A 24,435-nucleotide genomic window follows, 5' to 3' on the forward strand; every position below is an offset into this window, starting at 1 on the left:
GGCTCGCTTGCCTCTCGCGTGTGTAAGTTTTCTCGTGGGCTGCTCCTGCCGCTCCTCCTGCCGTTGTTCTTGATGCGTCGTGGTGTCCGAATGTGCCACAATCTCCGCCGGATCCAGCTCATGTAATTGCTGCGAGAACTCCTCAAGCATAGTTGAACCGGGCTCATCGGCAGTAGCTTCTAGAGCCGCTCTAAGAGCCTCTTTTGAGCGAGCGAGAAGGAATGCTTGTAAGGCGAGATTGATAATATGGCCGATGCAGCGGATTCTGCGGCGTTTGTGAGGGTACTCAGCCTATACTATAACTCAGTATAGGCTACAGCTCTATTAGCGGCTAAGAGTAACTTACACCTGATTCCGCCTCCAAAATCTTTGATAGCTCCTCTAAACAGGTTTCGTTTGATGCAGCATTATCGCCTATATAGTAGCCGAGGCTTTGAGCAGTAATGTTGAACTTCCGTAGCGTACCGGCAACCAACTCAGCCTGCGTAGCACCAGAATGGCCGTATTTGCACTCTGGCAGTCCTAGTAATGCTTTCTGAAGCTTGAAGTCCTCATCGACCCACTGAACGCATACAGCGAGTACGCCATGGCGATGTGGCGATGTCCAGAGATCAGAAGATATGTGTATCTTCGACTGTGTTTGAATCCTCTCGGCAAGTTGTGAGCTGTATAACGAGTAGTTCGAGTTGATATAGCCCATAGCCTGCTTTCGATCGTTGATGAGAAGGTCCCCGATGGCTGGATTACATGCCAGAGCCAGATCTCGCAGTTCGGAGTGCTCAACTGCCGAAAAGGGCAGCCTGCGCCTCGCTAGAAGCCCCACAACTGCCTCAATATAGGCTTGCTTATTAAAACAGTTGCGGAGAGCAGCCTGCGAAGGACGAGAGACGATATACGAATCGATAGCGCCAGACAAAACACCCGAGGCAAATGTACTAGGAGTATCATTAGCAGCCTCGCTTGCTCTTATAAGGGCTCGGTGAGCCGTTTCTGCATGGTGTATAGCGTTGCCAGGCACTCGATTTGACCATGGAGGATTCTGACAGTGAAGACAAACGTAAGCACGGTGTCCCTTGGTCTTTCTGCGCTTCGGGCCAAGCTCAGCTTGGAGATGTTTCTTCGGGATAATCTATGTAGAAAAAGGCATTGAAATTCCATGAAAGTTTCGATGCAAACGAGCCTATAGAAGCGTTGTTAGTCCCTGAGGCTGATATCTCAGAAGCCTGAGAAGCCATAGATGCTAATAAGCAGTACGTTGCTGCATGGTATGCGACAACTGGAGAGTTTTCTTTAAGATTTAATTAAGAGATTTTCGGGTAGAGAGATTGGTGCTGGCATGAAGTGTATTTGTAGTTTGTCACATCCAACAGACCAAAGGTGATACATTTGGTCAAACTGGAAGGAAAGTCTTCCAGCTGTTCAAACCGGCTGCTCAGACCGGCAAATAGAACAGCTTTGACTCGACCGTCTGGACCGGTTTGGAACTGACTCCAAAATCCTTCTCTAAACAGCTGATCAGCAAGTGCGTTAATGCTGCTTTGTCCTTGACACACTTCTCGTCTAGCATCTGTAATACGATTGTAGATATCCCAGCGCTCATCATATGTCAATCAAATCAACTTCGGGGCCAAAGTTGATTTGATTGACAGCCCTCGAGCTCAAAGTTGATTTGTTTGATTTGATTGATACCCTTTTCAATTCCGTGAGTGGAGACCCCTACCCGAAGTCCCTCGTGTACACCAACACTCAGCTACCCACCCAACTACCTAACCTTACTCCGCCCTGCCTGACCCAGTTCTTGAGGCATTGAACATGTTCCAATGTATCTGCGCCCATCGAGAGCCTCTGAGAAGTCAACGTCAGCTTCGCTAGGCTGAATTGTCTCTCACAATCGCTCGCCATCGCTGGAATAGCAAAGACATCCAGGGCAAAGCTGCTCAGTGAAGGAAACGAAGCCCTGTGGTCTCTCCACCATTGGATAGCATCCTGCGTATCCTGTGGCTCGAGACGGAGGTACCTTTCGAGCTCGCCGACACTGCCACCCGTCGCAAACGCTTTCTTTGTCTTGCTATTAATCCACTGAGTGTACTGATCATCCTCTTGACCCATCGTCCTTGGCGCTGCGTCGTACTTCGTTGTTTCCTCGCACAGTCCCTGGTTCGCGTCGTACCAACGGGTGAAGTAATCCTTGATTCCAGCCTTGGCATCACGAACCCAAGCGAGTTGCTTCTCAGACACCCAAGTCGCCTCTAACCAGCTGATCCCGAACCTCGGGTGAAGAATGATTGCTGCCGCAAACAAGGGAGATTCTCCGAGCTTGTCATAATACTCATTCAGCTTCTTCCACCCGTTGTTGATTGATGCCCGAATGTAGGCTCGATGGTCCGCTGGTAATGTGCTCTTTTGCGACGTTTCGGACGCTGATCGCTTCTCCGCCGTAGAATAATCAGCCCGAGAATGCGACGGTAAGGCAGATTCTACGAATCTCGGAGGTTGACTCCGCTATGGTAGCGCGTAAACCTCATCCTCCTCAAAGCGGGCAGGGAGACGGCGAACGCGGCTTGGCCGACCGTTGGACTCTCGGAAATTTGCTGACGCCGTTACAATCCGCTCCGCAGCATCCACTTGAGTTTCTCCCGTCGTCTCCTCCGTAACCTCACTATAGAAGACCTTCCAGTCCTCAAAATGCTCCAACAGATATTCCATTCCTTAGGAAGGTCCCGTGCGACCTAATCCAGCTCTTCCTGCCCTTTGCACCTTTTCGAGCTAACAAATCCTCCTGGACGAAGCGACGGTTCTTCCAGGTAATCCTGGGCAGATTCTCAATGGTCGGGTTGGGAGGTAAAGCTCCAACGGCTGCTTCTTCCAACTGCTTGGCGACCGTTTTAGGCTGAGACAATCGTGAGAAGACGGAAGAAGGAGGTGTAGGACAAGGTGTCAATCTTGTTGGCGGAAAGCCAGCTGGCGACGGGGAGAGTGGCGAGTTCGACAACCACGTGTAGAAGGGATTATTTTGATGGCGCGACATGGTTGGAAAACGCGTTCCACATTGCATACGCGCGCTGGGGTCATGCGTTAGATCACGATAGCAGACACTTAGCTTTGCCGCTAATCACCCCGCTATTTGAGAGTAGACTCCTATCTGCAACTATCTAGTATAGGGTAGTGGCTCGAGAAGATGTGGATTTTCCCTCGAGATTAGACGATCACATGATACATATGTAATATGTCAATTATTTCAACTTTAGAAATGTGTGATTTGATTTGATTGAAAGGAAGAATTTGACGATTTGATTGATTTGATTGGGGTGATTGATTGATTGAGTTGACATATGAATTACTATGCCGCAACTGTCCTCCACCCGGCGATTCGGTGGGACTTCCTTCATAGGGCTTATCGAGAGAGGCCGGGTTGGATCGGAAAAGCTCAGCAACTCATTGACGGCCTCTGGCAGGAGTACAAGCAATTGCCGGTCCAATTTGAACGAGGCAACTATGACCAGCTACGTCCAATCAAGAGGGCCAAGGAAGTAGAAGATTCGTTCTCTTCGTACCTGGACAGTTTCAAGTCAACGACCACGGCGCGGTTGGAGGGAAATGAGGGTGACGAGCTCGACCGGTGGCTACAGCTCACCGGTCCTGTTGAGAAAAGACTCTGGCCCATTTTTATATTGGTTTAACAAGAGGTTTGAATACCCACGTCTTACACGGATGGCTATAGACATCCTCTCTGTGCCTCTAATGGCGGCGGAGTGCGAGAGGGTATTCTCTTCCTGTGGGAACATGGTGTCGGCCAAACGCTGCCGGCTGCAGGCGGAAACAGTTGCCGTAACGCAAACCGTGAGGTCCTGGTTAAAGGCGGGTTTGCTGGACGATTATGACGGATTGCTCAAGGATGTGGTGGCAGAAGAATGAGCCTAGACTTAATCGCGCTCACTAGGTATGGCCGGGATGTTTCGTTCATTGAATCATTTCAATCACTATCATTTCATTCCTTGCCCTTCAATGATCATTATCATTGTGGTCCTGCTTAATCAGCAGCCATTTCATTTCATTATCCCCTTCATAGTGATTGATAGTGATTGATGCGCCACTCTGGTCCTGAGAGATATGCTGAACTCCGACCTCCGTTATTTTCTCTTGTACAGCTTCAGAATATGAGGGAAGATAGCTGGCGTTATCTCGAGCTTGACGCTCTTGTCGCTGCTTAGCTTGCCATTTGTCACACGTAGCGAGGTGCTCTTTCGGCCTCCCAACAGAGGTCGCTGCAAACTCCTTCTGGCAGTGACGGCACCTGTATCGCTTGCTTTTCTTGCAGTTAGACCGGCCAAGGTCGATAAACTGTCGCTAAACGAAGGCCGCGTCAGCTTTAATAGGCGGCATCTTTTTGACGCTACCCTCATTGAGGAGAGAATGGCAGAGATTTTGTACAGCTCCGTACTTGTAAGATATGGCCCACAAATGACCTCGTTGGGAACATTGTGGGTCGTGCCGTACGTACGCAGTACACGTACGTACAACACGGTTGTATCGTTTGATGTTTGGCGAAGTGGGGCGGCACGGATGAATATTCGGGGCGCGTCTCGGCTGTCGGCCAAACCCCACTAGCCGGGCATGGCTGCTGTTAAAAAGCGGCTAAAACCGAGTAGGAATACAACCAACCAACCAACCAACACAGAAAATGACAGAAAGCATTCAGTACCAACCAGTTACAACACGCTCAACAAGAGCGTGTCTGCCGTGTAGGACAAGGAAAGTAAGATGTGATGCATCGCATCGTGGAGTTCCATGTACCAACTGTTGCTTGGATGGGAAAGAATGCCTTGTTGCTGAACGGAAGTCAAGACGGTAAGTGCTCTCAATGTTCCTTATATATTTCAGTTCTAATTTCAGAATCTGTAGCCAAATTCCCTGTCTAGACAGAACGGTTCTGCCTCTTGAAGACAACCAAGGAACATACGCTGCGGTTGAAGCCACGCAGCCACTCGAGACAGCTCAACAACAGCCGAACAATCCCAATACAACACCGGACTCTGGAAGTTTTGAAGGCATAAACATGGATTCATCCAATAGTGTGTATTACAAGCTCCCAGTTTCATGTGGTTTGAAGCTCATTCACCAATAGCATACATCTACAGTAACATTCATAGCGCCTCTCGCGAGTCTATGACCAAAGATACCGAAATACCAAGACCTATTACAGAATCACATATGTGCTATCAAGACTTTCGCGAATATGGGTTTATTAAACTCGGAAATATGGAAACTCTTTCGTCGGAGGACTTGCATTATCTGCAAACGCAGCGCTGCTTTCATCTCCCAAGTAAACTCCTGCTAGATGAACTCATCAGGCGTTACCTATTCTATGTCCATCCCCTGCTCCCTATTCTTGATGATCAGTCGTTCTGGTGTAGCTATTTTCAACCCAGGCAAGAAGGGGGCGTCTGTAAGAGCCAAACTCCACTTCTACTCTTATGGTGCGCTCTCTTTGCTTCCAGTGGTGTAAGTATGCATCTTTCGCTTGGCTGACTGCAATGCCTTGACATCTGACATTTCTTTTTCTTACATCAGTTCCTTTCCCCGGCCTCTGCTGCATCTCTAGGCTATGGCAACGTGCGGAATGCACGAACTGGATTTTACAAGAAAGCCAAGGTGAAATTCTTCCTCCACTCTTCTCTTTCTGCAACCACAAGCACGGACAGCTAATGGTTTCGAATCCTTAATAGATATTATTCGATATTGGATCAGAATCCTCACCGGTAATACTGGGGCAGAGTGCTCTTCTTCTTTCTTTCCAAACATATTCGCCCAGAATTAAAGTCGCCAAAATCGACAGCCCTAGTATAAGATCCAACACGATCTGGCTCAGGACTGCAATTCGACATGCCCAGCAAGCGAATGTGGAAACAATATGTTGTTCTCCGTTAGTTTCCACTATTGCGTCTCGTAAGGCAGACTCGATCACCCTGATCAGACTATGGTGGTGCTGCATTCTCCTTGATAGAATAATAGCTCTAGGACAGAGGCGGGATCTTCTAATACCCAAACAGTACCCGTTACCGAGTCATACTTGGTTCGAGGACGATGTGCCTTGGTCGAAAGCACAAATGACGGAAATTAAACAACATTTTACGGTTCGCCTTATGCATGCACTCAAGCTTTGCATGGTTGCGACGGATATTCTCCTACTGGAATCGTGTCCCCAACAGCTTAAGACCAAGCCGCTACAACAACTCAAAGAGGCTATGGTGATACTCGAAGAGAGTGGTAATTCACTCAAACAGTGGCATGACGTAGCTATGCTCGATATTCCAGGATTAGATGATAGCCAAAATACTCTCACGAGCTTCCAGCACCCGCCACTGGCGGCATTCACGAGGGTGATAAGGATAAGCTACAGGTATAATCGTTTCACTTACGCTACTTTCATGTTCTTCGAGTGACTAATATCTAGCCCGAAGTGCTGCAAGGCTGTGCGCTGGCCATCAGGAACTCCTTTTACGTATAAGTATTTCAGCTACTATTTCAGCTACTGGAGATGAGACCTTGTCTGCTTATTCGGATCTGTCTGGAGCAGCCCACGGAATTCAGAGTGCCATTCTAGACATCTCGAATTGCATCATCGAGTTTATGCAGCTGGGTCTTGTGCCTTACCTCTACATTGGCATGTGAGTAACTTTTGCTAAAACGATGGATAACGCTTCGCTGACTCAATCAGCGCTGCATTTGCAGCACTGCCGTATTTGATGCAAGTACTAGACTTGAAAATCACCCGTCGATCCTGTCCCGAAGTCGAGTTGACGGATCAATACCATCGTCTCTGCATACTCACTAGAGCTGTGAAAGAATACCAAGCTCGCTACAACGGCCTGGACCATTTCGGCGGAACTATACAGTTTATCAGCACGAATTTCCAACTCATCACTCGATATTTACCAGAGAATGTGAGAATCACTAGTTGGCAGGATGTTTTGATGCATGACCCTTGTTGCTACATGAGACTTGCATTGGCTCTTGAACACTGCTCGAGGACAGCAACGATTCCTACTGTTGAACAATTAGCTGAGGATTTAGAAGGATCTTTGACCATACCTCCACCTCAAAATCTTGATTCGAAGCAGGGTGACAGTCCGGACGACTTCATGTCGCTGTCGAGCTAGTATAGGGGTAACGTACATGATAAGCGGGTGCAACAGACAAGCGAGTGCAACAAAAAATCCCGCAATTTACATCTTCTCAACTTAATCAATTAATTTTCAACTACCAAATATGTCAGACCCAAATATTGAGGCTAGGATTCTTCTTGCACTTCGTGCCCTTCAAAATGACCCAAAATTAAGTCTCCGACGCGCCGCAGGCATCTACCAGGTCCGTTATTAGACTTTATACAAGGTTCCGATCAACTACACCAACTACACTTTTCGACCCAGAGTAACGTACATGATAAGCGGGTGCAACAGACAAGCGAGTGCAACACAACATCACAACATCTCAGATAGAAATAGCAATAAAAACACAACAGACTATTAATTAAGTAAAATTAATCGCTATATTCTTCCATAGACATAGCGACAAGTATCTGACAGGTCCTTGCATTATGTCCTGTCTTGCCGCACGCTCCACAGCGCCTTTCCTTCATTCGCGGAGGCCCTCCTTGACCACCACTTCTCGATGGTCCAGCCACCGCCTGCGCATCAACATCCGTTTGATCAATTACTTGCCTTCCTTCCTCTACTGTCATCACCCCTCCTTTCTGTAGCCGGGTTCTTTTTGCCCTCCGCCGCCGGCTTAGTATCTTATTTGCCTGTTCAAGATCTTGGACCCTGGCCTCTAATAAGGCAACCTTATGCATAACTATCTTTGTTCCCTTGGAAGAAGACCTCAATGCTTCTAGAATTGACTCTGGAGAGCTACTTTTATGCCTTTTGATTCTCTTTTCAAGATATTCAAGCTGAGAGTCGGCTTCAAGGATAGTCTTTGGGGTCTTTGAGACCCAAGGGGTCGAGGGGCTAACTACCTCCTCCACAGGCGTTGGAGTCCGCAGCTGCACATCGAGCTTCGAGATTACACTTTCTGGGTCGAGAGGAGCAAGTCCGGCTCCTCTAAAGGCTGCTTTAATATTTTTCTCTGTCATTGTGGCCTGGTAGGCGGTGTAAAAAGCCGGCAAGAACTCGGTTTTGGAAATGTGGGTTACGGAGCATCTGATCAAATGCTCGATTTCTCGCCCGTAAGCCTTCTTAAGCAGGCCAAAGCACCCGACATCAAGAGGCTGCAGCAGATGAGACGAATGAGGCGGTATACAAAGCGTGATGATTTTATTTGCCTTGCAATATCTCTCAAAGTCGACCGAGTGGTGACTTTGGTGTCCGTCGAGGATCAGGAGACGATAGCGATTCTTTGATTGCTTGGTAGTACACCGGTCGAAGTGCTTTAGCCACTCGAGGCCTATCTCGTTATCTGTCCAGCCATTAGGACTCGTCGCAATAGCCCAATCGCCCGGGAGGTTGCTTTCTCGGTACCAGTGGGCGAGGTGATATTGGCCCGCACCTATGATGAACGGCGGGATCGCTTGGCCCTCGGCATTGATCGCCTGAATGACTGTAATCCATTCCCGGTTTCCAGGCTGCACTGATTTTGGTCTTCCACGCCTTTCAGCACCTGTGACGACCATTCCGCTCGCAATAACGCCCATCATAAAGCCAGTCTCGTCAAAGTTGTAGATTTCATCAGGTCGGATGCCATACTTCGCAATTACATTTGCTACGAGCCTAAACCAGTTGCGAATAATGGTCGGATCTTCACATTTGGCTCTCTGGTAGTCATATTTACGGGGGAAATGCGTCTTGAGGTCTTTGTGTCGCTTGACGAAGTTAGAGGCCCAGCGCTTGCTGACAGGCGGCGTCTCGCGGTCGGCGAGCAATCGGTTAGCCATCTCCTCAACACAACGCAGTCGCGGGGGAAACCCTCGCGAATCCAGATCGAGAATGAACTGAACTATGATCTGTTCTTCTAGATCAGATAGTTTGCGTGATTTTGGGATAGAATCACGCGTAGAAAGGATACCCTTCTGTCGGCGATATAAAGTCCAATAACGGACCTGGTAGATGCCTGCGGCGCGTCGGAGACTTAATTTTGGGTCATTTTGAAGGGCACGAAGTGCAAGAAGAATCCTAGCCTCAATATTTGGGTCTGGCATATTTGGTGGTTGAAAATTAATTGATTAAGTTGAGAAGATGTAAATTGCGGGATTTTTTGTTGCACTCGCTTGTCTGTTGCACCCGCTTATCATGTACGTTATAAAAATGGGTCACAGTCTTTCTCAATAGGACCGGCGAGCTGTAGCCACCGGTCGAGCTCGTCACCCTCATTGCCCTCCAACCGCGCTGTGGTCGTTGACTTGAAACTGTCCAGGTACGAAGAGAACGAATCTTCTACTTCCTTGGCCCTCTTGATTGGACGTAGCTGGTCATAGTTGCCCCGTTCAAATTGGACCGGCAATTGCTTGTACTCCTGCCAGAGGCCGTCAATGAGTTGCTGAGCTTTTCCGATCCAATCCGGCCTCTCTCGATAAGCCCTATGAAGGAAGTCCCACCGAATCGCCGGGTGGAGGACAGTTGCGGCATAGTAGACAGGAGACTGGTCAATGGCGCTGTAGTATTTGTTCAACTTGACCCATGCGAAGTTGATATTTGTCCGACACTGAGCAGGCTCCGGCGTCCGATCCGCTCGGGCCTCCGGAATCGGGGCCATGGCCGTCAGTCGTTCAGCCATCTTTGGGAACAGCTCCAGTGAAGTGTGAAGAGCGAAGGTTATCGAAAGAAAAGGGGCTGAATGAAAGACGAATGTTACTCGTAAGTATAGGAACCTTCTCCTTGGCTAATTCCAGTGTTTCGAATAATATAAACAATACGTATATTGGCAATATGGAAGCCTCGCAATATTATTGTATTGCCAAGTGGTGCATATTGTATTAGGCCATATGACATTGGCCTATATTGTATTGTATTGCCAAGAACCCAATATATTGCCAGTATGACAATACATCCCATATATTGCACGTGATCTGGGTTATTCTACTGCGGCAGCTAAAGTACATCACCTTGAAGCTCTCGTATCCCAAACCATGACTTCAGGCACTCCAGAGCTTCAACTACATCACTACCAAGCCGATTTCGACGATCTGTAATGGTTATCTTGGCCCCGGAGAAGAGCCGCTCCGGCTCCGCAGACATTGCGGGAATTGACAGTATGTCCACCGCCATTTTACTCAAGTTTGGGTAGTTTTTCTGCTGTGTCTCCTCTAGCCACCATGCAAGGGCGCTTGTGAACCCGTAAACCCGTTCAGAGTTGCAATATCGTTCATATTCATCCGTGACGAGCGACGGCTGCAGGTGCTTGTTCCTCCAGTTCAAGAACTCGTTCGTGGTCGTCGACGGGACCTCGCAGAGAGGAAGAGGTGATTCCACGGGTTTATAGTCATTCCACAGCGTCTCCATCAACTCCTTTGACGACTCAACCCACTCCTTTTTCCAGTTCTCCTGTATGTAGTGCCATTTATGCGAAGGGTGGAGCACGATAGCGGCAACGTAGGCAGGCGATTCATCAGTGAGCCGGTAGTACTTGTCCAACTTGGCCCAGCCAGAGTTATACATGGGCGCCATTATCGGATCGTCAATATATGCCTCCTTCCCTGCTTCGAATTGTGCCAAAACGAAATCCATAGCCAAGAGGACGTTATCGAGTGTTGCAAACGATGACTCGAGAGCCTTGGTCGTCATCTTCAGCTTCTCTAAGAAAGACTTGATTTTCTCCAAGATGATCCAGTCCTCTGAAGAGAGCTCGTCTCCAGCGCAATCTAATTCCATCCATTTGTTGAAATAGCCGTCAATCGCATCTCTGAGGTTCAGGGCCACTCGCAGCATGTTATACCACGAACTCCATCTTGTGTCGTTGTCCCGTGCGAGCTTACGGTTATGGCTAGGTAATAGTAAGAAACTTTTGGCTGCGCTGGACACTTCGTTGGATGAAAACGACGAAGTTGTGAATCTTGCCAAGAGGCCCCTTTTTCCGCCACGCTTCAATATGTTTTAGTGTCACATTATGCACACCAGGATCGTCGAGTTCGAGCTTCTCATTATCGGTGACGAAGAGGAAGGCTTTGGCGGCGAGGTTGATGATATGGCCTTGGCAGCGGAGTCGGTGCACTTTGGGATCGTATTGGATGTCATATCGGCGTAGGAGGCCTGTGGGATGTTAGGGCCGCCAGTCAGGAGAAATAGTGAGTTGTACTGACCAAGCGAAAGGGATCTCATCATGGTGTCGTTATTGGCGCATAATCCATGTCTTGACGGTATCATGCGTATCCGGAAGCCAAGTCTCGATATCGTTATTGATGTAGGCCAAGAGTGCTCGGAACTCTGGGCATTCCACGAGCCGAAATGGGAGAGAGCAGGCCGTGATAAACCTCACGTATAATGCCTCGAGCTGGTCAGGTTCGATCGAGTCTCACGGATTGATCGTTGAGTCGACGGCGTTTTCGGGGATTTTCTTCTGCCGCAACACGAGCTTGTTCGATAATAGTTCGTATAGTTGTAACTTTCGCTGTTCGCGGGGCTCCTTTTGGCAGGCCGTGACCGTCAGGAGGAGGGTCCATGAGATGTTTTGCAGGAGCTGCAGTACCCCCTGAAGAGGCATAGGTTTTGTCGCAATGTTTACAGCGCCACTCTTCCTTTCCGGTCCTCTGATTGTAGTATCTCGTCTCTACCTCCTCGTCTGGCATATGAGAGAAGACCCATGATGTTCTGGGCTTGGTAGAGGAGGTTGTGGAGACGGTGCGAGGTTGAGATGACAGGCACTTGGACTTTTGGCTTACGTCCAGATCATCCGATTGCTGGCTGGAAAACTCCAGAAGGTCGCCAGAAATTGATGACCCTCTTCGTTGTGACCATTGCGCAAAAGAGAGGCGTTGTTGAGGCATGGCAGTTAGATTTGTAAAGTTGAGTTCGACGAGTGATTTTGAAAAAACGAAAAAAAAAAAAAAAAAAGAAAAAGAAATGAGGGGAGCAGAGGCGAAGATGGCCCAACCCAACATGGTCTGCACTCCCTCACGCATTTCTTTCATGCGTGATCGCGTGTTAGGTCTAATTGTCAACAAAGAAGTGCGCGGAAGTGAACGATGGCCAATAAAATGCCAGCTATCCCTGCTTCTTATATATGGTAAGGCCGAGTTCTGCAGCTTTCACGGGGCTAATTCACCCAAGAATTAACAGCCCAATATAGATAATATATTGCCAATATGGACATCCTCATATTATATTGTCACAATATCGTAGACTTCATATCATATTATCACAATACCAGAAAAGGCATATTATATGGTATGTATTGCAATATACTACTTTATTGCCATATTATTCGCAACACTGGGCAGTACGAGAGTGCAAAAGATCCAAACATATCATCAATATTAAGCTTTGTGTAATACGGAAATGTATCTAAAATCGGCGTTGCGCAAGACTACCAGATCCGTGGTAAATAATGTCCATGGGGATGAGATCAATGTATATTGTTAAAGTATCATAGGAAAAAGATAAGTTGGATAAGAAGTGACTATGTACATGAGTACGAATCATATAAATGCGAGGTCAGATGATAGCTATCCTGATCTCGACAATTTATATACGGTAGTACTTCCAAGTGTCGTATTTCAGACAGGAAAAGTAAGGGGGGCCCTTCTAGTACACAACAGTAAAGTTACTGCAGAGTCTTGCCTCCAGTGCAATTCTTCAGAAGGATCCCGGGGGGCAGTCAGTGGTTGGCGGGAAGGCGATACCGTCATCCTTTTGCCACCCTCTGGTACGCGAGAAACGGCTCCAGAGGTAGCGAATGAACCATCCCTCGAACCGCGTAACCTTGGGAAGATAGGCACCTTGATCAGTAGGCTCCATGACCAGTTGGTAGGTGACATTCGGAGGAAGCCAGGAGATGGAGCAGACGGACGTGTTGTGTGTCATGTCATTAATGTAATCACGGAAGCCGAAAGTGTGGCCCTATGTATGTATGTCAGTATTTGGGATAAATGATAAAATAGGAAATGCAAAGAATCAGGATATGCGTCTACATACCGTCTCGTGAACAAGGATAGGCCAGTCACCCAACTTACTCCCGACATTCTTCCAGCCATACTCGCTAATAGTAAAGCCTTCACCGCCAGCAGCCCCCATGTCACGGTCGCCCCACGTGTTGTCGATCAAGAAGTAATGGTGGAAGCGATGATCAGGGCCGAGTGCGCACCCCGAGTAGTCGCCGTCGGGGTGCAGGTGCCGCGAACAACCGGGGTCGCAGGTAGGCAAGCCATCATCGTCTTCAAACTCCGTGTAGACGTGGAAGTCGTCCCGGTGTCCTACCAGCTGGCTATCGTTCGCCACAGCCCAGGCAACAACTTTGAAGTCGACTTCTTTGAAAGGGAAGTTGTCCCAGCCAGGAAGCCACTCGATCCACTGCTGGTACTGCTTGATCTGCTCGACCATGAGGGCATTCCGAGTATCCTCATCTAGAGTCAAATTGGAGTGCCATCTCATGCATATGTTGACAGTTCTGACAATCTCTCACATTAGTGATACTCTTTACAATAACTCATGGTTATCATACCCATTTCCGTCCATGATCTGGTCCAAGGCCCAGTTTTGATACTTGGTGAACTGAGACTCTGGTGTTAACTCCTTTGACATAGCTTCGGTGTTGTCCCAAGCCATAGGCAGGACGTCAACCCACTCGCTAGGAATCGGATCACTGGGCGAGTCGACGGTGGCACATGTCGCCGAGCGAAGCATAGCCGCCATGAGGAGGGTGAGAGTACTGGATCGAATAAACATGTTGATCTTTGAACGATGGTGAAAGGACAGCGAGAGATAGGGTAATATAGACTGAGGCTGGTATATTCACTAGAATCTGATGCAAGAGTGTTGAAAGACAGCTCTTTATATGTCTAATCGTCGATATACAAGAATACTCATTATCTCAAGTCTTATCTTCCGGAGTGGAGATATGACGTTCTGTATCTATATCGCATGACTGCGCCTTCCTATCTCAGCGACATAAAGCCGATCATGAAATTCCGAAAATGCAATTACGTATAGAGAGGGTGTATTATATGCAAGGCAATTTGACCCATCAAATCCACTATTCTAATTGGGGTTTTGCTGTCAGCCTTGCTTCCTCGGGATATTAGCGACAAAGAGACCCACACCTTATTTCCTATGCTGTTTAACGTGATATCATTGGTGTTCGCGTATCTTTTGACACCTCGCGCTAAGGGCACGGGCAGGTCGGATTTCCTATTACAGCCTAGTAGAAACAGGCATTTTAAGATCCTTTATTGCGATTTGTCAGATCTTCGGCATATCCGTGGCGATGCAGAAGACTAGTGCTTCAGAAGTCTCAGAAGCCAGTTCTAATAGAATGTTCCTCAGATGCCCAGATTGACATAAATACTCTTGTCTTGCCTACCATATCCGTTCTTTCAAATCCTCCGTATCACTCTCATTCTAAGACTTTACATTCTCAACTGCCCACTCTATATAATACGCACACTCCTTTACCTTACAAGACCTTATCTTCTTATTCATTTCATTATCATCAAAATGGGCTTCAGCAACGGTTTTGTTCTTGGAGCTATCTCTGTCCTCTCCATGGTTGCTTCCTCCAACGCCGCCACTCTAACTACTACTACTACTACCACCAACGTCGCTGCTACAGCCCTGCCTTCGCTTGTCGATTCTCTCCCCGAATGTGCCACTCAATGCTTCGCCACTGTTGGAGGCGAAATTGGTTGCGGCACTACCGACCTGAAGTGTATGTGCAAACAGGATGATGTCTTCAAGGCTCATTGGGGAACTTGTGTGCGAAAAGAGTGTAAGGATAAGGAATTCAACCGTGAGTGAACCATACCTTTATTACTAGACTGTATTGGTATCTAATTTTCTTTGACAGAGAGCTTGGACACCCGTGACGACATTTCCGCTGCTATGAGCAAGAACCCCGATTCTGCTGCTATGGAATCTGCTTCTAGTGTTATTGGAGCTAATTCACCCGAGGAGACTGATAGCGGCGCTGGACGCCTCATTCCCGCTGGTGCTATTGCTGCTATTTTCCTTGGTACTATGATGATCTAGATATTGTATTTATGGAGGTATACATAGGGCAGTATATTGCAGGACAGGAGGCAGGGGAGTTCGCAAAGTCAAGCAAGGCCTAATAGAGTTACAGTAGAATTTCAAGTTCTTTAATTTATTTAGTTATAGTTAGCTCTTTATAACTTTTAATTTATCAGAAATTGAAATACGCCTACATCCATCGGCTGGAGTATATGCGTTGAATGAGGCGGAAGAAATGCTACGAGAATATTGAACTTTATCATATATTCTCGTAATTCGAATGAGCCGTGGCCTGTGAAGCCGTCGATAACGAGCAGCCGCCATACAGCCTCATCATCAGGCCTCGCCGCGGGAGGCATATCGTGAGTAACCAAGCGGTTATTTGTATCCTGAAGGTGCTCATTACACCCAAACCACTCTTCAAAATCAAGCTGACGTTGCTGTACAGTAGCAGATTTCTCCCACGAGCATCGGTTGAAGTGCTTCGCCCACTCGAGCGTTATCGCCGCACTTGAGAATGCCGAGTCTGACTGAGCGAAGCGCATATCAGGATCGCCTTCAATGAACGCCCACTCAAGCGTTGGCAACGACTTGAAGATCAGCCAGGGGGGCGTTGTTGCGCCGGCTGCGTTGCCTGAGCCGATGACTGTGCAAGTCTCGCGATCTTGCGGAGAAAATACCTCTGTTGCTGACTTCTTCTTGGTGCGTACAACGAGGCATTCCATCTTATCTCGTAGCATTCCGACTCTATGTTACGACCCAACTAATCTCCACCCACGTGAGATAACATACCCCACGTTTTCCACCACTTAGAATAGACCTACCCTATACAAGTCGAACGGACCCCATTCGACTTGCATGACGAACAGAGTCGAACCGACCTCGTTCGCCTTGCATGCCTGTCGAACAGAGTCGAACCGACCTCGTTCGACCTGCATAACCTCATGTATATATACATTCGCTTAGCACTAGATAGTACGATGGCCTACCAGCTATCAACAAAACTTCTTTACCTGAATACGCCTGACCCGCTCTATTCACTATTAAGAGACGTGACACTTCGCAACGCTCAGTGACAACGCCCTACGACTCTGCCAACATAAACCAGTACGGACTAGTTTATCCCTTGGGAACCTTCACCCGTCACACTCTAACTCCTGCTTCATCTGCATTCCAGGTCTCTGATGCACCGATATTGTACTTCGTCATCACATCGCTGAGGCGTTGGAACCACTCCTTCGTATCATCAACGCCGCCTTCCTCATATTCGGCACGCGAAGCTTCTCTCGACTTCAATATCGATTTCGCAAGCTCAGGATGATCATCACGGAAGCGAGAGTACCACATCTTGCTCACAGGTCTCGCATCAGGATCACGGCGGCGCCGCAGAGTAAGTGCTGCATCTTCTATTTCCCACTTGGAGGCAGGCAGGCCTGACTTTTCCATCCAGATGATATAACACACGATAGCTTCTTCTTCCTCATCCGTGAGTTGCCGCGGGCGCCCCATCTTAGGATCGACAACTGTTGAACGGATCGCGTGCGCCTTGATGTCCTTAATTGTATGTGTATTGTTTAACTTTTTTCCCCCGCCTTCCTTGGAGAGGGGTCTGCTTATTATGCTTTCCTGAATGGGTCTAGGGTCGCCGACAGCTGACCGATAGGTCACACGATACCCCGTGCGGCCATCCTACTGTTCAACAACAACATCCTCATAATCTACGGTATTCGCAGCCTCAAGTCTCTTGACGATGCGGCCGATAGATGCACGAGCAGAGCCGGCATATCGAGCTTCAGCAGCACGAAGAGTCAGTGGCTTCTTTCGGCGGCCGGCAGCATCACGATTGAGACCGCGGCGAAGTCGCTGGCGTGAAAGAACAACGGCCTGAGCAGCTCTCAGATTTGATTGTGAGGGCATAATTTTGATGGACGTGATATATGACTTTTTTACTGATTGATGTCCTAGAAATCATTGGTTTTGGCGGGCAAAAGTCATGATTTTGCGACAGCTGTTGAACCCGTATGTGGAAATTGATCTATATTGTGACTGTGTTCCGTCAAAAAATCGCGCTGTTGTCTTCTAATTTCCCCTCTTTTGGGTATATGCACTACGCTAAGCTAAAAGGGGCTTCTTCTTAGTCATAGGAATCTGCCTTTGCTGAAACGAGGTGCGTTTAGCATAACCGGGCTGCTTATTTTCCTTATACAGGGTAGCTCCGGTTTAACAACAGCAGCCTGTGCGGGGTTGTCTCACACTTTTCGCCTTGTCTCATACTTTTGTGGCCAACTAAGCTTGCTTAGTTGGCACCCCCTCCCGGCTAGCCAACGAGTAGTATCTTGACCTTCACCCACGGGAAATGTCTCGATGGAGCCCGTGTAGAGAAATTTGTCCAGCCTGTTCCCGTAATCTTGATACGGTCTTCCCTTAGATTGATACCCCCATGTATTTCCAATAGCCCGGCCATACGTGAAATCTTTGTAAAAAGGCCGAAGTTTTGGTGGGGCTGGGGCCGACACATCCTCCCAGACGTCCTTGAGGTCGACCTCAGGGTCTCGATGGTCATCGTATTCAGATGCAAGAAGTCGAATTCATGTCGCCACCGACCAACCCACCGGAGACTTGTGATTCGTATCGACAAGGGTGGTGGGGTCAGTGTGTCCAACCTGTCGCATAACTTCACGCTCTGCTTCCCATCTACTGCATCGGAACAGAAAATGCTCCATCGTCTCTGGTCCACATCCACAATCACACATGTCCGACTCTGCGGCGCCGATCTTGCTCAAGTAGCTGTTACAGCTATCGTATAGTGCTTGCGTATGCCTGGCTGGCAGAGCTCGATCTATCCGCTTCGAATAGTTGCCCACACTGTCGGGTAGTCTCCGTTGCTGGTGCAGCTGCGTTGTTGCTAGCCTGAGTCGTGTAGAGCGGGACTGGTACGGTAGCGATTGCGGCATGCATTCTGCTCTGGTGGCCTTCTTGGCTTGTCTCTTTGCTTCAAGGTTCATGCCGAGGTCTTCACCTCGGGAGGGAACCCATATCATCTTGACTCTGTTGTTGTCCCTTCTCAATCGTTCGATGTGCTCGTAGATCTGACGGATGGTGGCCTGGCCCGACTGCTGTCGCGGTCGCACAATCGCCTTGAGTGACGACTGACTACTTCACAACACCGTAAGCACTCGACGTAAAGTACCACTCGAATGGATCACTACCTTTAGCCATTTAGAATTGCCAGAATTAAATTGCTCTTGTGTCTTGGCTGATACTACGCGAAGCGGGCGGAACAGGCCTAATACCCAACGAACGCCAGGGGGCGGGGGCCCGGCTCTGGCCCCCATTTGCTCTAGGAGCGGCCCGAGAAGGGGCTATTATACGCATAAGCACCGAAGAAGAATAGTGGGAGGGGAACCCCTGCCTGCAGAAGCTCAAGGTTGCTAAAGAGCACTTCTCAGGGGTGCAGAATGCCTTCTAAAATGTAATTACTTCCCATCTTACTTTTATTGGCTCGCCTCATGAAGAGTCCCACAGGCCCTACCGCTGTTAAATCTGTCATGTCCCATTCACTGCCCTTTCGACCGCTGCCACCCTTCATTTCTGTCCCAAACCGCCCGCCTTGACAATGTGTGCAGACGAGCGACAGAAGTCTAATTCCTCGACGCCGCCGCTGCAGGAGGCCCTGGCTGAGCAGCCTCTAGAGGCAGACGTGAGTTATGTCATTTTCCCCATTTGTCAACTGGCTGACATTCCCCTTCAGGATAATCTTCCCGACGATGATTCCGCCTATGCTGCCTCGTAAGTCTAGATGCGCACTTCCGAGTCGAGCGCTAACCATTCCACTAGAGAAAACTCGGGCAGTTATCAAACCTCATTGGCGTCGAGCATCATAAACTACAAGTATGTGCGCCAAGTAGTCATTGTCCTCAGTGACTTCTCTAACCAGCACCTGCTCTGGTGATACAGATACGAGGTGAGGATCAGCGAGAATTCCGGTTCGTCATCAGTTGCTTACGCCAGTTAGAATGGACGCCGATACCATGCCTTCCGTGCGGGCACCTATCTACTTGTATGTTCCCTATAGCAGGTGTCAGGAAGAAATCCAGCTAAGTTGCAACAGCCAAACGATGACAAAGAGCAAGACCGGATGGATCTCGTACACCACCTGTACGGCCTGTTGCTCGGTGGCAAGCTCTTCCTAGCTCCAATCCCCCATGAACCCCATCGTGTCCTCGACCTCGGCACTGGCACTGGTATCTGGGCCATGGACTTTGCCGAGTATGTCTCCCCGATCAAAGTTGGCATGGTCGTCTTGCTGACATGAATGCAGTGAATATCCATCCGCAGAGGTGATTGGGACGGATCTCAGTCCCATACAGCCAAAATGGTAGACCTTCTTCCTGCTTCTGTCCAGCTCCACGTAATAATCCACAAAATCAGGACCCCTCCAAACTGCTTCTTCGAGGTCGACGACTTCGAAGCTGAGTGGCTGTATACCAAACCCTTCGACTTTATCCACGCGCGCGAGCTCGAGGGATGCATCAGCAACGATGACGAGCTCTTTCGGCGCACCTTCCGCCACCTCGCACCGGGCGGGTACATCGAGTTCCAGGCGGCGTACCCGCACTGGCTCTCCGACGACGGCACTGCTGACAAGGCCGAGAACGCCCAGAGCTGGCTCAAGATCCTGCTGGAAGGCTCGGCCAAGTTCGGGAAGTCTCTCGAGGGTGCTGTGAATTGGAAGAATAAGATAGAGAAGGCAGGATTTGTGGACGTGCAAGAGGAGGTTCGCAAGGTAAGTCGTCATCCCACTCTGAATATCTGGTCGTTGCTGATATGAGATGACAAGATGCCCATTGGCGCCTGGCCCAAGGATCCGAAACTCAAGGAGATGGGCAGGTATCAAGCTATTCAGCAGATTCAGGCCGTGGAGTCGTACACGCCTAGGGTTTTCTCGACTGTGCTTGGCTGGACGGAGGAGGAGATCCAGGTATACGTGGCCAAGGTCAGGAAGGACCTCAAAGACCCGTCGATTCACCTATACTTGCCGGTCTACTTCATCTGGGGGAGGAAGCCCAAGTGATGGAGTGAAGCCCTTTTCATCTCTCTCGTACTACTGAAACCTAGTCGACACCTTCATTAAATAAACCATTGACACAGAGACTCCTACAATATGCTGACCCCCGTGATTTGTCCGACTCTTGCTTTCGGGGTTCCTCCGTGTTTCTACTTTCGCAGTATTTGTCAACATCCTTTGGTCTGGAATACAGGCCCGACACTGGTCGGTTCAAGAGCCCAACTCGTCAGATTGATGGTAACTCAGATGTAAGCATCCAATTGGACAAGGCCATACCATGCAGTACCCACCCCCCGTACGTACCCACCACTCGTACACCAAAAAGAAATCTTCCTCATACAAAATGTCCGATTTCACTCAATCGCTGCTTGAGCCAAACTGGAGTGATGAGCGCTAGAAATAGCCGTTTGGCCTAAAATCCCATCCTGATTGATCCTAGCACATTGCTTTTTTCATCACGTAAGCCGAATGGTCACATGGCACGTTTGCAAAATCTTCTAAAATGCCACTACCATCAGTAGCCTTCGACCATGCGTCATTGCGATTTAAGCTACACTAATCTTCCAAAGTCGTTGAAAAAATGTCTTCAACCTCTTACACAGTGAGCAATGTTGTAGATGCCATGCTAGATGTTTCCGATAATGGCCTTTCGCAGTACCAGGCCGCACAAATGCATGGCATCCCTCCTGCCACCCTCTCCGACCGATTAAGAGGCTTACCGTCAAAATCAGACATTACCCAGCCTGCCCAGCTTCTTTCCAAGTCTCAAGAGACTAGGTTGGTTACATGGATACTCAGACAAGAAGCACTAGGCTATGCTTCCTCTCACAGCCAAGTTCGCGCTACCGTTGCTGCTCTTCTGAGACAACAAGGTCAAGGAAGGACTATCGGCGTGCACTGGATATCCCGATTCATGAAACGCCATCCAGCTATCAAGACGAAGATAGGCAGGCGTCAGGAAGCGTCAAGGTTTAATTCCTTCACTCCAAAGGCCGTCAATTGGTACTTTGATATCCGGGAGCAAGAATATGGTTGGATCAAGCCTGAGAACACGGCCAATGTCGATGAGGGCGGTATCATGGCAGGGTTTGGTAAGTGATCATCTGCTATTACTATGGGCTTACTATTGAACTTCAAAATCGGGGCTAGACTCTCTATTGGTAGTAGCAATCCCAAGCGAAAGGCCTTCCTCAAAGGGTCTCAGTCCCGCACTTGGACCAGCTTCATCGAAGCCGTGACTGCCGATGGCCGTCTTTTAAGACCAGGGATCATCTTCAAAGGTAAAGAGCTTCAGAAAAAATGGTTTATCGAAGAGTTTAGGAAGATAGCGGACTGGTATTATATCACCTCCGACAACGGCTGGACTGACAACCATATCGCCGTTGAATGGCTCAAAGAGGTCTATCTGCCTCAGACACAACCTGCAGACGAGTCCGACGCGAGACTTATCATACTAGACGGCCACGGAAGTCATGCATCTGTGGGTACCTAGCTCGGCTGTGTTGTGATTAACGCTGATTCGAAATCTAGGACGAGTGGATGGCTACGTGCTTCTTAAACAATGTGTATTGTTGTTACCTCCCAGCACACTGCTCTCATGGCCTTCAGCCGTTGGACAATGGAGTCTTCAATGCCTCCAAAGCTGCGTACCGCAAAGAACTGGAAAAGCTCCTCAGTCTGACTGATTCTGCACCGGTGGATAAGGTCAACTTCATTAGAGCCTACGCAAAAGCCAGGACAGTGGGCATGACCAAGAAGAATATACTTTCGGGCTGGAGAGTGACTGGGAACTGGCCGATTTCACGACGTAAAGCACTTGCACATCCAGAAATTCAGCCAGACAAGAAGGAAACTACGCCTGCATCGGAGGGAGCCAAAGACAGACAAACGGACTCTGACAATACACCAAAGACCAGCCGCCACATCAGAGATATGGGGAAGAACAAGAGTCCCTCAACAAGGAGACGCTATTCTGTGATCTCGAAAGGGTTTGAAGCCCAAGAGTCAAGAGTAGCCAGTTTGGAGGAGCAAGTTAGCCGGCTGAGCAGAGGTAAGAAGAGGAAGGCGGTACCGAACCCCAATAAGAAGTTTATGATATTGGCCGAGGCTCTAGTGGCTGGTGATGTTATTTCCAGCCCGTCTCGGGCAACTCAAGAGACAGAGGCTGTTGAGGAGGTTGGCGGGGTGCAGGAGGGCGAAAGCTCAAATTCTGCGGTGGAAGAATTACCTGTCATGCACACTCGCAGGGGCCGTAAAGTCAAGAAACCTAGAAGATATTGAACTTTGAGCAAATTGAAACATATTAATATGAAACGTCACGTTGTTGCCATTTTTGGTAATTTTTTGCATTTTGTATGGGGAGGAAATATTTTTGGTGTACGAGTGGTGGGTACTGCATGGTACTGTAGCAAGTAAAACTAACTGGAATTCAATTTCCCTCAATTTAACGTTTTACTAGTAGTTAATCAATAACGTTATTTCATTATTAATATGACGTCCGTCATATATTTGTATAGCCTTGACTCAATCTCACCATGTCATACAGGCTGGTCTTCTACAGCAGGCTTTCTATCCATACTCCATACTCCATACAGTGCCTTATGGAATATGGAATATGGAATGCAACCCATATGGAAACAAAGAAATGACGTCATTTATATTATTAGCTAAACCGAATCTGGGTTAGAGCTCTGCCAGCCAGCCGAATCATCTAACCCCTCTACGTTGTTGTCCTTAATACCTTCCGCTTTAAGTAAATCTTTATCAATTATCTGGAGGATATCAACAAGATCCTTCCCAGAAGTCCGTATACTCTTAGCAGCTGGGTCAAAGAGAAGTGGCTTGGCGATAGTGGAAGACGCGTTTGGCTAAGGGAAAAGCTCCATTCCGCCAAAAGCAAGGTCCATATCTCGATGGATGCATGGACATCTGAAGAAGGGACAAACTATCTTGCCGTTGTCGCTCACTTCCTAGATGAGCGCCACAAGCTGCAGACAGCTCTTCTAGGCATCCGCTGGAACTCTGTGTATTTCATGATTGAACGAGCCCTGAAGCTCCGCCATGCCATTGATCTATTCTTTCTCAATTATCGCCAAATCGGCGCCGAAGGATACGATATCTCACAAGATATCCTGACTGCGCACGATTGGGTCGATCTCGACCACTTCCTCAATATCCTCAAACCTTTCAAGGATCTAACAAAACGCATGGAAGGTCGGGCGAACAGGTCTGGCTCGGAAGGATCACATGGCTCGCTGCACGAGATTATCGAGTCACTAGATGTGTTTTCCAAGAAGCTCCAAGATGCTGGCAAGTTTGCAGATGATCACCCTGACGTGGCGTTAACATACTATTCCCGTGCCATTGATGCTGCTCGTATCAGGCTTGAGAAATATTTTGGCCTCACTGATGTCACCCCTGCATCCGGCTAACAAGTTTACTTATTTCGAGCTTGAATGGAGTTACAATAGGCAATGGGTCAGTGGCGCAAGGAGAGTGGTACAGGAGGTATTCGCACAATACGAGGCAGCAGCTGCGGAAGCGGACCTAATGGACAGAGCACGACAGGAGGAGGAGCCGGAGGAGGAGGCTGTTGTTGGACAACAGTATGACTCTTGATCCACTTCAGCAAGCTCGTAAACGTCGTCAGAGGCTGGCTGTCACCGCGACGTCAGCTACACGAGGAAAGAAACGGGTAAAATTGACGTCTGAGCTAGATGAGTTTATGGCAAGGACTAATAAGGCTGATCTGGATGTTGAGGATCCTCTGGAGTGGCGGGTTCGCCATGCATCTGACTATCCTATCCTGGCGAAGATGGCGTTTGAGTTGTTCAATTGCCCAGCAATGAGCGCTGAGTGTGAGCGCGTCTTCTCACAGACAAACAAGGTCACCGCGGATGAACAGAACCAGCTCAGTTCGGACACAGTGGCAGCTATTGAATGCCAGAAGCACTTGCTTCGAAGCGGAATGTTGGCTTAGACTCCCTACCGCCGTAGCCATACAGGGAATGGAAAATAGTCGAGTAATGTCATCTGGTGGACAAAAGATTAACCAGTGAACCGTGCGAGCGTGCACGTCCCATAAAAACACACCGTGCCACCCCTACTTCAACTCAATCAACACCCCAGATTGAGTTGATCGCCACCTTAATCGATTGAAACGATTTTCTGCACCCTACACTCATCTGATCTGCCACAAGCCCAAATACCGAT

The 24,435-nt window shown here is 48.6% G+C and overlaps 10 protein-coding genes across 10 annotated transcripts; 6 read left to right on the top strand and 4 right to left on the bottom strand.

Moving 5' to 3' along the window:
• Window positions 1-3,332: 3,332 nt before the first annotated feature.
• On the top strand, window positions 3,333-3,881 carry FPOAC1_013396 (uncharacterized protein; the record flags this gene model as incomplete). Its single annotated transcript, XM_044857737.1, has 2 exons — window positions 3,333-3,619; window positions 3,722-3,881. The coding sequence occupies 2 exons, from the start codon at window positions 3,333-3,335 to the stop codon at window positions 3,879-3,881; spliced, it is 447 nt and encodes a 148-aa protein (XP_044701119.1).
• Window positions 3,882-4,002: 121 nt separating this feature from the next.
• FPOAC1_013397 (uncharacterized protein) lies at window positions 4,003-4,480 on the bottom strand (the record flags this gene model as incomplete). The annotated part of the gene is made up of 2 exons (XM_044857738.1): window positions 4,003-4,347; window positions 4,442-4,480. The coding sequence occupies 2 exons, from the start codon at window positions 4,478-4,480 to the stop codon at window positions 4,003-4,005; spliced, it is 384 nt and encodes a 127-aa protein (XP_044701120.1).
• Window positions 4,481-5,474: 994 nt separating this feature from the next.
• Window positions 5,475-5,818, top strand: FPOAC1_013398 (uncharacterized protein; the record flags this gene model as incomplete). The annotated part of the gene is made up of 3 exons (XM_044857739.1): window positions 5,475-5,502; window positions 5,572-5,652; window positions 5,727-5,818. The coding sequence occupies 3 exons, from the start codon at window positions 5,475-5,477 to the stop codon at window positions 5,816-5,818; spliced, it is 201 nt and encodes a 66-aa protein (XP_044701121.1).
• A 289-nt stretch (window positions 5,819-6,107) lies between these two features.
• Window positions 6,108-7,160, top strand: FPOAC1_013399 (uncharacterized protein; the record flags this gene model as incomplete). The annotated part of the gene is made up of 3 exons (XM_044857740.1): window positions 6,108-6,400; window positions 6,462-6,668; window positions 6,719-7,160. The coding sequence occupies 3 exons, from the start codon at window positions 6,108-6,110 to the stop codon at window positions 7,158-7,160; spliced, it is 942 nt and encodes a 313-aa protein (XP_044701122.1).
• Window positions 7,161-9,294: 2,134 nt separating this feature from the next.
• On the bottom strand, window positions 9,295-11,977 carry FPOAC1_013400 (uncharacterized protein; the record flags this gene model as incomplete). Its single annotated transcript, XM_044857741.1, has 5 exons — window positions 9,295-9,827; window positions 10,268-10,941; window positions 10,997-11,243; window positions 11,294-11,417; window positions 11,510-11,977. The coding sequence occupies 5 exons, from the start codon at window positions 11,975-11,977 to the stop codon at window positions 9,295-9,297; spliced, it is 2,046 nt and encodes a 681-aa protein (XP_044701123.1).
• Window positions 11,978-12,785: 808 nt separating this feature from the next.
• FPOAC1_013401 (uncharacterized protein) lies at window positions 12,786-13,874 on the bottom strand (the record flags this gene model as incomplete). The annotated part of the gene is made up of 3 exons (XM_044857742.1): window positions 12,786-13,049; window positions 13,125-13,596; window positions 13,651-13,874. The coding sequence occupies 3 exons, from the start codon at window positions 13,872-13,874 to the stop codon at window positions 12,786-12,788; spliced, it is 960 nt and encodes a 319-aa protein (XP_044701124.1).
• Window positions 13,875-14,642: 768 nt separating this feature from the next.
• On the top strand, window positions 14,643-15,173 carry FPOAC1_013402 (uncharacterized protein; the record flags this gene model as incomplete). The annotated part of the gene is made up of 2 exons (XM_044857743.1): window positions 14,643-14,934; window positions 14,992-15,173. The coding sequence occupies 2 exons, from the start codon at window positions 14,643-14,645 to the stop codon at window positions 15,171-15,173; spliced, it is 474 nt and encodes a 157-aa protein (XP_044701125.1).
• Window positions 15,174-16,298: 1,125 nt separating this feature from the next.
• On the bottom strand, window positions 16,299-17,072 carry FPOAC1_013403 (uncharacterized protein; the record flags this gene model as incomplete). The annotated part of the gene is made up of 2 exons (XM_044857744.1): window positions 16,299-16,791; window positions 16,849-17,072. The coding sequence occupies 2 exons, from the start codon at window positions 17,070-17,072 to the stop codon at window positions 16,299-16,301; spliced, it is 717 nt and encodes a 238-aa protein (XP_044701126.1).
• A 638-nt stretch (window positions 17,073-17,710) lies between these two features.
• FPOAC1_013404 (uncharacterized protein) lies at window positions 17,711-17,962 on the top strand (the record flags this gene model as incomplete). Its single annotated transcript, XM_044857745.1, has 1 exon — window positions 17,711-17,962. One exon carries the CDS (start codon window positions 17,711-17,713, stop codon window positions 17,960-17,962), a length of 252 nt encoding a protein of 83 aa, XP_044701127.1.
• Window positions 17,963-18,771: 809 nt separating this feature from the next.
• FPOAC1_013405 (uncharacterized protein) lies at window positions 18,772-20,229 on the top strand (the record flags this gene model as incomplete). The annotated part of the gene is made up of 8 exons (XM_044857746.1): window positions 18,772-18,855; window positions 18,907-18,944; window positions 18,993-19,046; window positions 19,113-19,119; window positions 19,171-19,215; window positions 19,267-19,424; window positions 19,494-19,941; window positions 19,996-20,229. 8 exons carry the CDS (start codon window positions 18,772-18,774, stop codon window positions 20,227-20,229), a joined length of 1,068 nt encoding a protein of 355 aa, XP_044701128.1.
• Window positions 20,230-24,435: the final 4,206 nt, after the last annotated feature.

The sequence above is a fragment of the Fusarium poae genome (assembly GCF_019609905.1).
Source record: "Fusarium poae strain DAOMC 252244 chromosome Unknown contig_2, whole genome shotgun sequence".
Classification (NCBI taxonomy): Eukaryota; Fungi; Ascomycota; class Sordariomycetes; order Hypocreales; family Nectriaceae; genus Fusarium; species Fusarium poae.